This window comes from Ursus maritimus, unplaced genomic scaffold, assembly GCF_017311325.1.
Source record: "Ursus maritimus isolate PB19 unplaced genomic scaffold, ASM1731132v1 scaffold_20, whole genome shotgun sequence".
Taxonomy (NCBI): Eukaryota; Metazoa; Chordata; class Mammalia; order Carnivora; family Ursidae; genus Ursus; species Ursus maritimus.
The window spans coordinates 45,951,835-45,970,299 of record NW_024424453.1 but is presented as its reverse complement, the minus strand read 5'-3'; the positions used below and the strand labels follow the sequence as shown (position 1 = coordinate 45,970,299).

The window sequence follows — 18,465 nt, the reverse complement described above, 5'->3', positions numbered from 1 at the left end:
AGTTTTTTCTAAGCCCTCCCCGATCCACCCTTCCAGTGAAATCCTTTGGTGAGAGATTCACAGGACCCACACCTGAGAATAAAAGCTGCTTCCATTTCTTAAGAGAACCTCTCCCTTCTGAGGCCACAGCCCGTTTCTCTGCTCTGAAGCAATTCCATCTGTGAGCTCAGATGCTGCCTGAGAGCATTTTTATGTATTTGAGAGAGAGAGAGAGAGAGAGCGCGCACAAGCAGGGGGAGGGGCAGAGGGAGAGGGAGAAGCAGACTCCCCACTGAGCAGGGAGCCTGATACGGGGCTCGATGCCAGGACGCTGGGATCATGACCTGAGCTGAAGGCAGATGCTTAATCGACTGAGCCACCCAGGGGCCCCCTGAGAGCTCATTTCATGTTAAGTTGGTTCCGTGAAATACCCCGAACCCCGAAGCACCTATGAAATCAGGACCACTTTGGAAGCTGGGAAGCCTGATCCTAAGAAATCGAAGGAAACGCCTGCTGTTTGAGGGAGGCCTTGAGTTGTCAGCGCTGCCGTTAGAGCTCACTGTATAAGCCAGCTCCCACCTCGGCCCTTGTTCTTGGAGAGCCTTGTTCTGTATGGCGTTCGTGCGAGGTGTCAGCTGACACCCGGGAGAGGGGTGCCCCCCGTGGCTGTGTGGGAGCCACGCGCACTGGCTCGCGCGGGCTGATGGTGTGCGTTTCTCCACAGCTCCACGGTCCCTCGGACCCTGGCAGTAGCTTGAGATCTGCGGTGGAGGGCACCCCCGAAGATGGCAAAAGAGTACAAATCAGGTGTTTTTCCCTCTGGAGAACGAGTTGTTAAAGCTTCGCCAGCACCCCGCTAGCACCCTTCCCCTACATGCAGCCAGAAGATTCCTGATGCCTCCCACGAGCCTTGGCCTCAGCACCCAGGAGCCATGGCTGTGCTCAGAGTCAGGGAGAGAGCTTCCAAGCCTGTGTTTGAAAACTCCGGGCTCAGCCTGAGCTGGGCCGTTCGAAAGAGGCGAGCTTAGCTCCTTCCTACCCTTGGCTGCTTCGGACCAGCTATCCTGTTTGCACCGCGGGACGCTGACCGTGCAGCAAGCTTCAAGGTGGAGAGGGAGGTGGGGTCCGCTTTCTCCCAGAGCTGGAGACCTGGAGCCCCTGAGGCCAGGCGGGAGAAACAGGGGAGGGCACAGACCTCCACAAAGACCCTGGTAAAGGTGGTCTGGGAGCTGCTGCTGGGAGGAGGACGGCGTTCAGTGCCGAGAGTGGAGGTTTTGCTTAGCCTTCGTTCAGAGGAACGTGCAGATGGCGGGGTGAACGGTTCCCTCCTTTTTCCGTGCGATCTCAGGCAGAGGATGGGCAGTCCCGTTTGGCCCGCGGTTCTGGGTGTACTCTCATGCCCTGTTGGGGGTTAAATTGTAGCACTGTTCGATGCTATTTAAGGGAGGAGAAGTATATGTTTGTTTCTACTGAATTGCTTGATTTCCACCGCAATAAAAACATATCACCTTTGTGCATTTACCACAATTAAGCAATTAACATTGCTGCATTGCGATCAACCAAGGTACAGACTTCATTCGCATCTCACCAGTCTCTCTACCGATGCTTGCTTTCTCCGATCAAGAATATTAGGTCACATTTTAAGAGAGCTAGTCTTTTTTTTTTTCTTTTTGAATATTTTATTTATTTGAGAGTGAGAGGGAGAGCATGAGCAGGGGGAGGGGCAAAAGGGGAAGGAGTAGCAGACTCCCTGCTGAGCAGGGAGCCCCATATGGGGCTCGATCGCAGGACCCTGGGAGCATGACCTGAGCCGAAGGCAGACGCTTAACCGACTGAGCCACCCAGGCGCCCCTTTAAGAGCTAGTCTTTAAGAAAAATGGCAAAAAACAATCCCTCCGCCTTGCGACCCCATGAAAAGGAATCTCTGCGTGTGAATCCACCTTCTGAAGTGTGAGTCTCTGTTTTGATAATCTCATGAAGGGTGTTCATTTGACTCCTTCATTCATTCAGGGTCACAGCAGAAGTGAAGCACAACCCAACCAACACCGTCGTTTGTAAAGCCCACGGGGAATGGAACGGCACCTTAGAGTTCACGTACAACAGCGGGGAGACCAGGGTCATCGACACCACCACACTGCCAGTGTACCCCAAGAAGATCAGACCCCTGGAGAAGCAGGGGCCCATGGAGTCCAGGTGGGAACCGGGCGGGGTGTTTCTTCTGGGCTTGGCTCTTCTCAGCACCTGACCGAAATAAAAGGGAGGGAGAAGAAGCCACTGAGCGCTCAGCTGATGGAAATGGGCCAGGAATACTGTTCTTGAATTTCTCCCTGCGTGTGGCTTAAGAGCAGATCCTTTGAAGCTTTCAGTTCTGTTCTGTAGGTAGGGGTGGGTTGTGAGGAGAGCCTGCAGTAGACTTTTAATGCCCGTCCTAAGAGTTTGTCAACTCAGCTCCTCTGTTGCTTGACTGCCGTTAAATACAGGGTTGCTGGTCATCAAAGAACTGTGCCTAGAAGCCATGAGATACTGTTTTTTTCTCACGAGATTAGAGACACGATTTTAAAAAAAAATCCAGCAGTGGCAAGAAGGGGATCAAATCAACACTCTGTACCCTACGCTCACAGTGAGAATACGTGTAGGGCAGCTGCAGGGGTCCGTAACTCCAAATTCCTGAATTCGCTTGAATTTTGTATTCCATCTTTGGGGATCTATTCTGAAGGAGAATTTTTAAATTCAGAAAAGGTTTTAAAGATAAAATTGGGTATTTTTTTCTAAAAAGAAAACTAAATAATGAAGAAGGAGAAACCATTTACCTGTTCAACAATAGGAGAGTGGTTAAGTGCACTGGGGAGTATCCACCCAATTAGTATGTCCACTCCGTGGTGTGAATATACCGCGGCCGCTTAAACGGGGGTTTATGCAGGTACAGAAGCAGAATCTTCTTAGAATATGCCTTTTTTAAGTTTTTAGTCTAGGAGGTTAGCTGACTATGGCTCATGGGCCACGTCCAGCCCATGTTGGATTTTTATAGAATTTTGAGGGACCACAGCCGTGATCATCGATTTACGTATTGCTTACGGCTGCCTTTGTATGGCATTGAAGCGGTTGTGATCAAGACCATATGGCCGGCAAAGCCTACAGTGTTTGCTCTCTGGCCCTTTAAAGAAGATATTTGCTGACCTCTTTGAGAGGTCTCTGCCCTCTAAATTTGGGACCACTAGCTTATGTTGAGACTCAGTCATGGGAGGTCCTGCCCTTGAGAGCACCCCACCTTGGATGTCCTTGTACCCAGCTTCTCCCTCAGCTCTAGATGTGTGTGGAGGGAGTGGGTGATGAAAATGGGTGATGAAAAGGTCGTGATTTGACCCATCACCTTCCCCTCACTCTTTCTTCCCATCACCTCATTGTTTTGGCCAGTTGGACCTGGCTTTATAGTCCAGTTCCAGAAGTTTCTCCTGCTGTAAATGGGAGCCATTTCTGCCCGGGGCTGTGTATGGTCGGACTCAGGACAAGTCTGGTGGGCAGGCTGCACTTACAGGAGGAGCTCACCCCTTGTTGGCTGCCTGATTCTGATCCGTCTCAGAAGGGGCTGCTCCTTGTCCCCCCATTGCTGGCAGCCTTGTCCGCCATTTTTTGGCTTCATCATGGTAACACTCTGGCTTCCTGCTGTTCCAGGCCCTCTCCAGGACAAGGCCAAGGGTACTCCACCATGGGAGTGCTCCCGGCCATGGATCTAATTATGGAATGTTTGCTTACTCCTGGCTGCAGAGGGGTGTTTTCCCCAAAGTCAGGGAGGGGGTCCTCCCAGCGGAGAATACTGATAGCTCCTTTTATGCAAAATCCCAAATTGCCCCATGCGTTTGCATGAGGAAGTGCCCAGGGGCTGGTATCCTGCTTTATCTCAGTCCCTCTCCTCCCCTTCTAGAGCAGAGGATGAATCAGGAATGGTCCTGGGACATTCCGGAGGCGGAAAGCTATACCTCAGACAGGAGCCAGTCTAGGCTGCCTTCTGCAAGGAATGAATGAAGGAGGCAGAGGAGTAATTTTCCATGTAGACACGGGGGCATGCTGGATCCTGCCAGCTACACACACGCCCACTCACCCCAGTCTACAACTCCTAATACCGGGTTCCCCTGTGGATCAGCAGCCGTTGTTCGTATTTATCAGCTTGCTGACCTTGGGCCCGGCACTTTGCGTGGATCTTATTTTTCTCTTTAAAATGTAGATGGTGATATAGCATCCGTACCCCTGGGGTGTGGTGATGGTGAAATGAGCTCGTATATATGTAAGATGAGAAATACGAGATGCTATGATTGCGGTTGTGATGGTAGCAGTAGTAATACCGGCCGCTACTGCTGTTGCTGCTAGATTCAGTTGCTAGACATTCAGAGCCCTGCGGGAGGCATGCCGCTCAGGACAAGGGGGGACTGGAGACTTGGGCACCCGTCAGCCCTGGGTTCTCATCCTGGCTCTAGGGGTCTTGGAGGTACCCGGAATGCGCTCCCCCTGCCCGGGTGCCCTCCCCACCTCAGCTCTTGCTGAGAGCCACCCCTGTCAAGCCGGCTGTCCCTGCCTGACCGCTTCCTCTCCTCCATGCTTCCCCAGGAACCTCTGGCAGGAGGTGACCAGATACCTGCGGCTGGGGGACATTGATGCCGCCACTGAGCAGAAGCGGCGCCTGGAGGAGAAGCAGCGGGTGGAGGAACGGAAACGGGAGACCCTCCACACGCCGTGGCAGCCCAAGTATTTCATCCAGGAGGTAACTGCCGCCTGTCTTTGGGGACTGGTCCCGGGAGAGGGGCAGATGGGTTTGTCTTGCCAATGCAGCCGTTTGGATGGATGAGGATGCAGGGGAGCTCCTGGGAAGGTTTGGGGCGGCCTTGATCTGGCTGCAGCTTTGGGCCGGGCCGTCCTAGGGGCAGAACTGAGCGCCCGATGCTTCCCCGCTGACATCTTCCGTCCGAACAGCCCATCGGCCTGACGGGGAGCACAAGGAAGGAAGGGGGCAGATGCTGTCCTATTTCAAAAACAAACAAAACCAAAAACACACCCCCCACTACTTTATCATTAGTAACACCTTAGCCGTGAAGCACCTCGAATGGGCCAAAGGGGATGGACATGCCAGTGAGTCCTGTGTCCTCAGTGCCGCTGCTGTCACCCAGGAAAGCGACACTGGAAGAGTAGTAGCCACCGGGTTGCCCACCCCCCTGGCAAGCAGGCGAGGTACCGTGTGCCCCGTTGAGGTTCTTATGAAGTTGTTTGTGGAGCAGTCGGGAAGCTTTCTGAGAACAGAATTGGAAATAACAGACGTGTGGGAGCCACAATTTTTAATGGAGGCCCTCAGGAGCCTGGCAGCATTGATGAGAGAAGGACCCGTGAGGACTGGGGCAGACACAGGTGTCCATAAAGGGAGTGGAGGCCACTTAACCCCCAGGCGACCACAGACTGTCCCATTCTTCACAAGAAGTGAGGAATCGATAGTGACATGGTAGCAAGGAATTTTAACAAGTTGAAACACTGCCAGCCGATGGACGTATGTCTAGGCTCTCTTGGGCCCAGGTGCTGCTGGTGTCTGACCTGAGCTACAAGGAAGGGTGACTGTGTCGCAGGAAGGCGGCAGGGGGAGATAGGAACTGGGAGGTGGATGTCCGGTCGGGAACAGAAGCAGCCGCAGTTGTCCCCACAGGCAGGAGCACAGAGACTTCCAGGCCGGAGGCTGGTTCAGACGGGAAGCCCGCTCGAGCTGCCTCAGGAGGCTGTGAGCGAGAACCGGGGCTGGGAGCCTGGCCTAGGCGGGGCGGATCTGTGTCAGCCAGGGTTCTCCAGAGAAACAGCAGAAGCGGGAGCAGGAGATGTAAATCCAGAGCGATTTGTTCTGAGGAACCGGCTCATGAGCTTTTGGAGGCTGAAAAGCCTCAGAATCTGCTGTGGGTAAGCTGAAGACCCCGGGAAAGCCGGTGGTGTGATTCAGTTCGAGTCCGAAGGCCTGAGAACCAGGGGAGCCAGTGGTGGAAAGGCCGGTCCAAGGGCGGGAGATGAGCTTGTCCCCACCCCAAGAAGTGAGGCAGAAAAAGAAAGGAGGGTGAATTCCTCCTTCCTTCCTTCCTCGGCCGTTTTTGTGTTCAGGCCCTGAGTGGGCCATGCCCACCGCTCTAGCGAGGGAGAGCAGCCGGCCCAGTGCTCAGTATCCCATCTGGAAACACCCTCACGGACGCATCCCGAGGGAGTGTGTGATCTGGGCGCCGTGGCCAGGCAAGTTAATACACAAAATTAACCGTGACAAAATCCGCCAAGGATCCTTTTGTGAGGTGCATCTGGTCTCTCGGAGACAACTAGTTTGCCTGGCTTCTGGGAAAAGTTGGATGTAGAAAAACCCAAAAGATGACAACAACAGAAAACCCCACACAGCTCTTCCTGGGTTTGATAAAAGCCAGAATGTTCGTAACAGAAAGCTTGAGGATATGTAAAGAATACAAATCATCCCAATACCAGAATCGTTACCATTCAGTACAGTCCCTCCTAGGTAAGCCCCAGGTTGCGTGTCCCGCTCTGATTCTGGCCCTTTCTCTGACACTCGGTGTCGTGTCTTGCGTGTGCTGACTTGTGACCGCTGCCTGCTGCAGGGAGCCGTGGCTGGGCAGTCCCTTCCAGGCCGCCGGGCCATGAATCACTGCTTGGGCCAGCTCCTCGGAGGCAGGCCTGGCCTCCTCTCTCCTGTCCGGTCATCCGACCACCCTCCTTTTTTGTCTTGCCCCACTGTTTCAAAGAGCTTTCTGGCAGCTAATCTTACATGATGTAAGCTCCCCTTCTTATGTTATTTTGGTTATTTTGTGGGGTTTCCTCCTGAAATGCCAAGATGTGAGGATGTATGGTCTCTCCAAAGCAGCCGGGCCAAGGAGGGGGAGTGAGACCACCGGCATGGCGTGGCTGTGAGCTACCAGAACACGCACGCATGCGCGCGCGCGCACACACACACACACACACACACACACACACACACGGCACCCCTGAACAGATGCTAACAGAGCACTGCTTTGCTTGGTACCCCGCTTCTAGCCCAGCAGAGGCTGGGGAACTGTCTTTGCTTCTCCCCTTGCCCAGCTGAGAGGTCCTCATAAATGTCTCCTTCCTTGTCTTGCAGGGTGACGGCTGGGTGTACTTCAATCCTCTTTGGAAGGCACACTGATGGGGTGGAGGTGCAGAGCTTTCAGAATAGCCCTGTTTTTGTAGGAATTAAAGTGGTACAGTGTCAAGGTTCTGCTGGTATTCACCGAGACCTCTTGATATCATTCAAGAAATGGTACCTGAGAGAGAAAGGCTATACTGTGAAAAACGCACCACCAAACTACTCTAGGATTGAATTGATTCAAGAGCCATTGGGGGCACGTGTGTGTACGCAGGTCTGTGTGTGAGCTCTCAGTACACTGTATGTCCACACACGTGCACTATAGACACATGTCTGCTGGGTATTATCACACATGTAAATACTGCACTTACCAAGATTTAAGTGGGTAATTATGAGCTCCTTTTTATCAATGAGGTTTGAGGTTTTCTATTTTTCACTTTGCCAAAAACGTTTTGCACTCACGAAAGTATTCTCGTGTCGTCAACTCCTGTCAAAGCAGAGGTGAACTGGCATGGTCCGGGTGGTGTCCATATGGTAGAACGTGGCTTTAGAAGGGTAGGTGGCTGTCCCTTCACAATTTTTGTTGTGATTCCCACCTCCCTCCCCACTTTAGCATTTCGTTTGTCCTTACTCAAGAACGGGAAACTGTTCCTGCTGAATGGCGAAGGGGGCAAGAAGCTGTTAGAGGTTTATGCCAGAGCCTTCCAAGATGGAGCGCCCTTGGGAGAAGCAGGCCCGCCTTGGAATTTTCCTCCCATCTCCTTGCCCCAGAATCTTTCTGACAATTTCTCATGTGCAAAGCATTAGTTAGACATTTTTCAGAAGCCGCTCCTTTTACAGTAGAAAACAAGTCAGATGAAGACTTCACTACTTTTGTGATGAAAAAGGGCTTTCGGAGTTAAATACACGTGTGCGTATACAAAACCGCACCACCCCAGCCTCGATTTTGTATTTAGTTTGGGGAAAGAGAAAATAATTTCCTGTGGGTTTTTTTTAAGTGCGCCTCTCTTGTTTGACCCAAACTCGGCAAGAAAACCACTGTGATTAAATGACATACACATAAAGACTGCAAAAGTGTTCCATGGTTTCAGCTGAATGTCAGTCCTCAGCCTTTACAAATGAGGTCAAGACATGACTAGAATATAAAGCAAGGAAAAAATGAAGTATTTGATTTTTTGCTCAATGCTTAATTTATTTTTTACTGTGCCACTCAGAATATTTATAAAAATCCAGTAGCATGAATGCTTCTCTGTAGTAATACTGATTTTGTGCCTTTTGTCTGCTTTCTTAAGACCAATTGTTCACTTTGTAGATATTAGACAATATATTTCAATTAAGTACTATACCTGTCTGTGTGTCTGTATTTTATTTTTAGGGATCCAAAATTTCAGTTGGAACTGATGGCTCTGAATGAGCTCAGATTTTATTGGTTAGATATTGCTAATTTGATGTGAACAGCAATCATATTTAGATCAAAACAGTGTTTTAAACACAGTAAAAAAAAAATCTACCAGATACACAGTATTTATGGAAATGTTCTGACAAATTCATAGGAACATTTAACTCCTATCTGGTGAATGTTCCGGTTTGTGAGAAGTGCCTACCAGCTAAAGTCCTAACGCAGTAGGCCTGTCCAGGTTCGTAGTCTTAAAACATCTGGGAGAATAAACTGTGTGGAACCATTTTATCTCTGAGAAGGAAAAACAGAATATATTCTATTTTGAGGGAGAAAATCTTCAAAGACAAGACTGCAAAATAATCACTGTGGTGTGTTTTAGATTTTTCCAGTCTTATGTTACGCCGAAGAGGTTTGAACCATCTGGGAAATTAAACATGGACAGGGTTCACTTTCTTTTCTGTTTTAGGTGGGAGAGGGTTCAATTTGCCCTTATAAAAAATTGTGAAATATATACAGAAGATTTATATAAAATATATTACAGTTCCAAGAATAAACACCCATGTACCCAGTGCTTAAGGGAAGACACCCAAGTTTGCTAGTACCTTAAATGCCATATTTGTGTCCCTACAGAATTGTATCCCCCTCCTTGACCATAGAGAGAACACTACCACTGTCCTGATTCTTGGAGTAATTTTTTTTTTTAAACCATCACACACGCTAAGTGTACTTATAAAGAACATGCTTGGTTTTGCCTCTTTAAGCTAACATTTTGTTTACGGGTCAATCTATATTATGAGTTACTCTATTTGTTCACTTTCCTATTCTTTTTTGCTGAATTCACATTTTGTTTTAGTCTTTCATTGTGGCAAAATACGTATTAAACATAGAATTTACCATTTTAGCAATTTTTAAGTATACGGTTCATTGGCATTAAATACATTCCCAGTATTGTGTAACCAGCACAACCATCTGTGTCCATACTTTACAACTTCCCAAATTGCAACTCCCTGCACATTAAATGATGACTCTGCACTCCTACCCCCCATCTCTGCAACCCTTAACAACCGCCATTTTACTTGGTTTTTATTGATTACTGTTAAGTACCTCATATAAGTGGAATCATTCTACACCTGTCCTTTTGTGCCTGGCTTATTTTACTTGGCATAGTGTGTTCAAATTTTATTAGAATTTCCTTTCTTTTTAGGGCTGAATAATATTCCATTGTATGTTTATATACCATATTTTGTTCTCTCTTTACCTGTCCATGAACATTGGAGTTGTTTATATCTTTTGACTATTGTGAATAATGCTGTTGTGAACCTGGGAGTGCAAATATCTGAGTAATATCTGCTTTTAGTTCTTTTGGGGATATACGTATCCAGAAGTAGAAGTACTATACCATATGAAAATTCCATGTTTAACTTTTGAGTACCTGCGATACTGCTTTCCACAGTGCTTACATCATTTTGCAGTCCTACCAGAAATGCGTAAGGGTTTGAGTTTTTCCACATTCTCCCCAACACTTGTTTTTTTTTTATAATAATCATCATAAAGGGTGTGAAGTGCCATCTCATTGGGGTTTTGATTTGCATTTCTTTAATGATTAGTGATGTTGAGCATCTTCTCATGTGCTTATTGGCCATTTCTATATCTTCTTTGGAGAAATGTCTTAAGTCCTTTGCCCATTTTCTAATTGGGTTTTATGTGTGGAGTTTTAGGAGTTCTTTATAAATTCTGAATATTCTTTATCAGATATATAATTTCTGATTTATAATTTTATCAGATATATAATGCTTCTTCCATTCTGTAGGTTGCCTTTTTACCCTGTTGATAGGGTCCATGATGTACAAAAGTATTTAATTTTGGTGGAGTCCAGTTTATCTCTTTTTCTTTTGTAGCTTGTACTTTTATCGTCCTATCCAAGAAATCGTTGACAAATCTAACTTCATGGAGCTTTTCTTTTTCTTCCCTAAGATTTTATTTATTTGAGAGAACGAGAGAGAGCAAGAGTTGGGGGAGGGGCAGAGGGAGAGGAAGATGCAGAGTCTCCCCCACTGAGCAGGAATCCAACACGGGGCTTGATCCCAGGACCCTCGAATCATGACTCAAGCTGAAGGGAGACGCTTAACTGAGCCACCCAGGCACCCCCATGTAGTTTTTCCTCTAAGTTTTCTTCTAACGGTTTTATACTTTAAGCTCTTATGTTTAGGGTTTTGATCCATTTTAAGTTAATTTTTGTATATGGTGTTAAGTAAAGGTCCAGTTTCATTATTTAGCATATGGATATCTTGTTTTCCTAGGACCATTTGAAGAAAAGACTCTCCTTTCTCCATTGAATGGTATTGGTACCCCTACCAAAAATCATTTGACCAAGATGCAAGGGCTTATTCCTGGGCCCATCGTTCTATTACATTGGTCTGTATCTATTTTCATGCCAGTACCAGACTGTTTTGATTACTATAGCTTTTTGAAAATTTTGAAAATAGGAAGTGGGAGACTTTCAACTTTTTTTCTTTTTCAAGGTTGTTTTGGCTACGAAGGGTCCCTTGAGATTCCATATGAATTTTAGGATGGAATTTTCTAGATTTGTTTAAAACATCGCTGGAATTTTAATAGGTCAGGCATTGCACTGACTCTGTAGATTACCTTGCATGGTATTGACAACAATATTGTCTTCTAATCCATAAACACAGGTGGTCTTTCCATTTACTTATTTCATCTTCCATTTCTTCAGAAATATTTTGTGGTTTTTAGTTTTCGTTTTATTGCATTTTGTTTCATTGTGCTTTGCAGATACTGCTTTTTTTATAGTTGAAGGTTTGTGGCAGACTTGCTTAAGGTAGGGCTATCAGCACCATTTTTCCAATAGCATTTGCTATTGTCTCTGTGTCACATTTTGGTAATTTTTGCAATATTTTAATCTTTTTCATTTTACTTGTTATGGTGATCTGTTATCACTGATCTTTGATCTTACTATTGTAACTGTTTGGGGGTGTCATGAACCACACCCAATAAGGTGGCAAGCTTATTGGATAAATGTTAAAAGTTGTGTATGTTCTGGCTGCTACACCAACCATCTGACCCCCCACCTCTCTTCCTCTGCTTGGGCCTCCTTATTCTGAGACAGACAATATTGACAATAATAACCTCTGAATGGTCTCTAAGTGTTCAAGTGGAAGAAAGAGTCACCCATCTCTTACTTTAAATCAGAAGCTAGAAATGATTACGCTTAGCGAGGAAGGCATGTTGAAAACTGAGAGAGGCCAAAACCTAGGCCTCTTGCACCAGTTAGCCAAGTTGTGGATGCAAAGGAAAGGTTCTTGAAGGAAATTAAAAGTGCTACTCCAATGAACACAAATGATAAGAAAGCAAAACAGCTTTATTGCTGATATGGAGAAAGTTTTAGTTAAATCAGAAGGTCAAATCAGCCACAACACTGTCCCTTAAGCCAAAGCCTAATCCAGAGCAAGACCCTAACTCTCCTCCTCCTAGGAAGGCCGAGAGAGGGGAGGAAGCTGCAGAAGAAAAGTTTGAAGCTAGCAGAGGGTAGTTGATGAGGTTTAAGGAAAGAAATTGAAGCCATAATGTAAAAGTGCAAGGGGAAGCAGGAAATGCTGTTGTAGAAGCTGCAGCAAATTATCCAGAAGATCCAGCTCAGATAATGAAGGTGGCTCCACTACACAACAGATCTGCAGTGTAGAGGAAACAGACATCTATTGGAGAAGATGCCACCTGGGACTTTCATAGCTAGAGGGGAGAAGTCGATGCCTGGCTTCAAAGGGAGTTAATGTACCTGGTGACTTAAGTTGAAGCCAATGCTCATTCACTGTTCAAAAAATCTTAGGGCCCTTAAGATTTATGCTAAATCTACTCTGCCTATCCTCTAGAAATGGAACAACAAAGCCTAGATGACAGCACATCAATACAACATGGTTTACCAAATATTTTAAGACCAATATTGAGAACTGCTCAGAAAAAAAGATTCCTTTCAAAATATTACTGCTCATTGATAATACAGCTGGTTACCCAAGAACTCTGATGAAAATATACAAGACGTTATTTTTATGCCTACTAATACAGCCTCCATTTCTGCAGCCCATGGATCAAGGAGTAATTTTGATTTTGAAGTCTTATTATTTAAAAATACATTTTGTAAGGCTATAACTGCTATAGATAGTGTGATTCCTTTGATGGATCTGGGCATAGTACATTGAAAACCTTGAAAGGATCACCATTCTAGACACCATTAAGACCATTCATGATTCATAGGAAGAGGTCAAAATATCAACACTCACAGGAGTTTGAAAGTTGATTCCAATCCTCCTGGGATAACTTCGAGGGGTTCAAGACTTCAGTAGAAGTAACCGCAAATGTGGTGGAAATAGCAAGAGAACTAGAAGTAGAAGTGGAGCATGAATATGTGATTGGATTGCTACAATTTCATGAAGAAATTTTAATGGGTGAGAGTTGCTGTTTACAGTTGAGCAATCTTACGGATGGTTTCATGAGGGGGAACCTATATCTGGTGCAGATGCTGTGAAAATTGTTGAAATGACAATAAAGGATTTAGAATATCATAAACTTAGATGATAAAGCGGTGGCATGGTTTGAGAGAATTGACTGCAATTTTGGAAGTGTGGGTAAAGTGGTATCAAATAGCATTAGACGCTACAAAGAAATTGTTCATGAGAGAATCGATGCAGCAAACTTGGTTGTTGTCTTATTTTAAGAAATTGGCCACAACCACTCCAATCTTCAGCAACGACCAACCTGATCAGTCAGCAGCCATCAACATCAGCACCAAAGCAAGATCTTCACCAGCAAAAAAATTAGGACTTGCTGGGAAGCTCAGATGGTTAGCATTTCCTTAGCAAAAAGTATTTTTTTAGTTTAGGTACATACCTTGCTTTTTAGACATTATGCTGTTGCACACAATAAACTACAGTACGGTGTAACTTTTATATGCACTGAGAAAGCAGGAAGTTCCTCTGATTTGCTTTAGTGAGATATTTGCTTTGTTGTGGCGGTCTGGAGCTGACACTGCAGCATCTCTGAGGTATGCCTAAACAAGACTTTTGCCTCCTTAGTTTATTGCTAAGTATTTTACTCTTATGCTATTGCAAATGGAATTGTTTTCTTAATTTCTTTTATGGACTTTTCATTGTTAGAATACAGAAACAACTGATTTTAATGTATTGACTTTGTATCCTGCAACTTTGCTGTATTTATTCCAACAATTTTTTGTGGAATCTTTATAGAGTTTTCTAGATCTAAAATCTTTTGCGAACAATTTTACTACTTCTTTTCCAATCTGGATGACTTTTATTTTTCTTGCCTAATAGCTCTGGTAGAACTTCCAATACATGAATGGAAGTGGCAAAGCTGGTATCTTGATTTTTAAGAGGAAAAACTTCCAATCTTTCGTTTGCTGATTTTTTCTTATGTGGCCTTTATGATGTTGAGATAGCATCCTTCTTTTCCTAGTTGTTCAGTGTTATCATGAAAGATTCACTGAATTTTGTTTTCATGCATCTTATCGAGATGTGTTTTTCCCTTTGTTCTGGTAAAGTGTGGTGTATAACGTTGATTTCATATGTTGAATCATCCTTGCATTCAGAGAATCCCACTTTGTCATGATATGTAATACTTTTAGTATGTTATTCAATGTTATTACTGAGGATTTTTTGCATCAATATTCATAAGGGATACTGATCTATAACCTTATTGTAATGTCCTTTTCTGGCTTAGGTGTCAGGATATTGCCTTCATAGAATGAGTTAGGAAATGTTCCCTTTTCAGTTTTTTGGAAGAGTTTGAGGATTGGTGGTAATTCTTCTTTAAATGTTTGGTAGAATTCACCAGTGAAGTCCTATGGTCCTGGATTTTTCTTGGGGGGTTTTAAATTGCAATCCAGTGTCTTTCTGGATATAGGTCATCTTCATATTTTGATTCTTCATGATTCAGTCTTGCATAGGTAATATTTCTAGGAATTTGTTCCATTTGTTGATGTATAATTCATCTAGGCCATCCAATTTATTGATGTACGGTTGTCCATAGTATTTATTCTCTTTAAGCCTTTCGCTTACACAAAATTGGTTGTAATGGTCCCACTTTCATTTTTTTTTCTGTCTAGTTAATGCTTTGTCAATTTTGTTGATCTTTTCAAAGAAACAATTTTTAATTTTTTTGTATTTTCTGTATTTTAGTTATTTCTGCTCTAATCTTGGGTTTATTTTCTTTTAGTTCCTTAAGGTTCAAAATTAGATTGTTGATATTAGATCTTTACACATGTGTTTACAGCTATATATTTCCTTTTAGCACTGCTTTCACAGCATCCCATTTTGGTGCTTTTATTTTTATGTCTTCTGTTCTAATTTCTCATGTGATTTCTTCTTTGACCCACTGATTAAGAGTGTTAATTTCCACATGTATGTGGATTACCCAGTTTTCCTTCTGCTGTTGATTTCTAGTTTCCTTGAATTGTGATTGGAAAAGATCACAATGGTTTGTCTTAAACTTTGTTGACTTGCTTTGTGAGCTAGCACATGGTCTGTCCTGAAGAATGCACACTTGAGAAAAAGGAATATTCTGCTCTTGTTGGGTGGAACCATCTGTGTAAGCATGTTAGGTCCAGCTGGCCTTACAGGGTTGTTCAAGTCTTCTATTTCCTTATTGATCCTGCATAGTTGCTTTATTATGGATTGTGGGGTATTGAAGGCCCTATTATTGTAGGGCAATTTCTCCTTCAATTTTGCAAATGTTTGCTTCATATATTTTGGAGCTCTGATATTTGGTGCTTGTAATGTTTGTGTTATAGTAGCAAATTAATTTTTATCAATATGTAATGACCTTGTGTCTTATAAATGTATGACTCTGTTTGTCTGATATTAGTATAGCCAATCCTGATTACTGGTTGCATGAAATAGTTTTCCCATCCTTTCACTTTGAATGCATGTGTATTCCTTTGTATTTAATTTTTTGTACTGCTACATTTTTATTCTCATTTTCTTTTATCTGTGTTCTCTAGTCTTCTTTGTGGTTACCAGAGAGATTACATAGAATGTCCTAAAGTAATAGCCATCTATTTTAAATTAATATCAACTTAACTTCAGTCACATAAACTCTACTCCTTTACAGTTCTACCCTTGTTACTGATGTCACAAATTACATATTTATATGTGTATCCAGGATTTATAATTATTTTTATGCACTTTAAGTACGGTAGAATTACAGGACTGAAATTATGAACCAAAACTATAATACTGGTTTTCATATTTGCCCATGTATTTACCTGTATAGTTTTGTATACCTTTGAGTTATGTCTAAAGCCTTCTATTTCTACTTAAAAGATAAATATTTTGTAGGCAAGTGTAGTGGTAATGGACTCCATCAGCTTTTGTTATGTGGAAATTTCCTAATTTCTCCATTTTTGAAGAGCAGTGTTGACAGGTATAAATTTCTTGGTTTACAGTTATTTTTGTTCAGCACTTCGGCTTCCTGACATAAGTTTCTACTGAGAAATCCTCTGGTAATCCAATTTGCTTTTATATTATAAATCACTTTTCTCTTGCTGCTTTCAAGATGCTCTTGCTCTTGACAGTTTGATTATAATGTGTCTCAGTGTGGTTGTGGGTTCCTTTGGGTTTAACATACTTGGGAGTTCACTGAACTTCCTGAATTTGTAGATTCCTACCTTTCCTCAAATTTGGGGAATTTTCTGCCACTATTTCTTCAAATCTTGTTGCAGTTTTCTCTTTTTCTTCTGGGACTCCCATAATGTGTTTTCATCCGTTTAATGGTGGCCTGTAGGTGGTTTTCAGATTCCTAAAATTTTTTGTTCTCCTGAGACCAAATAACTTCAGTTGATTGGTTTTCCTGATTTTTCTGTTCCAGTGTTGTTAAACCCTCAGTGAACTTTTCATTTTTCAGCCACAGAATTTGATTTTCTAAAAAGATAATTCCTATCGTAGTTGATATTCTTTGTTCATGTTTTCAGTTTTTTGACTGTTTTTACTTTTAGCATATTTAAGACGGTTTAAAATCTTTAGTGTGTCTGATGCCTGTTTGTTAATGGATGATTCCTGTCACATTACATTCTTCCTTTGAATAGGTCATGTTTTTGTTTCTTTATATGCCTTGTCATCTTTTGCTGAAAATTAGGCATCTGAAAAGTCTCTTCCGGTCTTTTCAAACTGGCTCTGTGCCAGAAAGACCTTCATTAACTTGCAGTGTTGGAGCCTTGGAATCAGCCCAGGGTGGAGACTTACTTAAGGTCACCTCAGGTCTTTTCTAGCCATGTCTTCCCTGGGGCCCTGTGCTTTTTTTTTTTTTTTTATTCCCTTTATACATGGCCTTATCCGTTCTTGTTCCTGGACCCATAATTTCGTGCCTGCCCATCTCCAGGTCTGTAGTATCCCTGCAGCTTTTATAAGCCATGCCTCCCTCTTTCTGTAGCTTTTCTCAGCCTATAGCACTTTTCCCTGAGCCAAGTTAGGTGAAAACGAGACCAGACAGCCCGAGACACATTAGAATGTTGCAAATAAAGTCTGTCTTGCTCCCTGCTATTTGAGAAAGATCACTGGGAGCTGGGAGGCTGCTTTCTCCTAACCATGCCACACTGTGGAGGGGGGTGGAGAAAGGCTGAATAAAAACATGACATTTTTAATATGACTTTGTCTTGACTGGACCTTTATTCAGTGCTTTGACCACTGCTGTTTTTCTGGGAACATTGGTGGGTTTTGCTTTGCCTTGTTTTTAACGCTTTCATGAAAGAAATGAGGGCCTGGAGCTTCCTAGTCTGCAACCTTGCTCTCATTTTGTGTGCAGTATAATAGAAGCACAATACAAAAATCAAATGTACAGTGTAATAAAGCAGACACATGTAACCACCCTCCAACTCAAGAAACCTAACACGGTCATCACTCCAGAACCACTCTACTTACCCATTTGTAATCAGAGCCCCCTATTACCCCTTCCACCTCCACAAAAAATAGTCACATCCTGCATTGCCTTATAGCTTTAGGAATGTATTTAGGGATGTAAAATTGTGTTAAACACTATATATTAGGTTTTTTTTTTAACTGTGTGTAAATGAAATCATGTTATATAATCCTTTAGTCTTTTAAACTCATTTTTAAGATCAGTTATTCCATATCAATGTAGTTCATTCTTTTTCATTTTATACTATTCCCTTTTTGAACATACTGCTTGCTATCAGCTGTTTTTGCCAGATTTAGGAGTGGAATTACTGGGAAATGGGGGATGTGTATTTTCAGAGTGGTTTGAAAAGTTTTAAGTTCCCACCAGCAATACAGGGCACTTTTTGTACATCCTAACACCACTTTATACATTTTAGCTAACCTGATAGTATGTCCCTGTGCATATACTGCCATTTGGATTTCTTCTTAAGAACTAAACAAATTCTAGATATGTCAGTTGCGGGTTAGGTGATGATACTATTTACTGAGTTGCCCAAAATACCCAGTGTGTGCTTGTGGTCCTAGGGTAAGTATTAAAAGGCCATTGAACAAAGGTATAGGACTCACATTACTTGAGTTCAAAGACTTACTGAAAAGTTAGTATATAGTTTGTATATGGTTCCTACCTCAAGCCATATACAAAAAGTAACAGATTACGGGGCACCTGGGTGGCACAGCGGTTAAGCGTCTGCCTTCGGCTCAGGGCGTGATCCCGGCGTTGTGTGATCGAGCCCTACATCAGGCTCCTCTGCTATGAGCCTGCTTCTTCCTCTCCCACTCCCCCTGCTGTGTTCCCTCTCTCGCTGGCTGTCTTTATCTCTGTCAAATAAATAAATAAAATCTTAAAAAAAAAAAAACAGATTACAAACCTAAAAGTTAATTATATATAACTGAAAGATGCAAAATGGAAAGTGGGCTTGCCTTCTGTCAGTGTAGTCATTTTGTCAATAGATGGGGCCATAAAAACATTTAAAAAAGTATGTCCT

At 43.5% G+C, this 18,465-nt stretch overlaps 1 protein-coding gene across 1 annotated transcript in view; it reads left to right on the top strand.

Moving 5' to 3' along the window:
* OSBPL10 (oxysterol binding protein like 10) overlaps nt 1–9,463 on the top strand; it is a 291,725-nt gene extending 282,262 nt beyond the window's left edge. Inside the window, exons 10-12 of the mRNA XM_040636895.1 lie at nt 1,990–2,172; nt 4,582–4,735; nt 7,118–9,463. Coding sequence (XP_040492829.1) covers nt 1,990–2,172; nt 4,582–4,735; nt 7,118–7,162 — 382 coding nt within the window. The 3' untranslated portion in view covers nt 7,163–9,463. The remainder of the gene's footprint in view (nt 1–1,989; nt 2,173–4,581; nt 4,736–7,117) is intronic.
* The last annotated feature ends 9,002 nt before the right edge of the window (nt 9,464–18,465 follow it).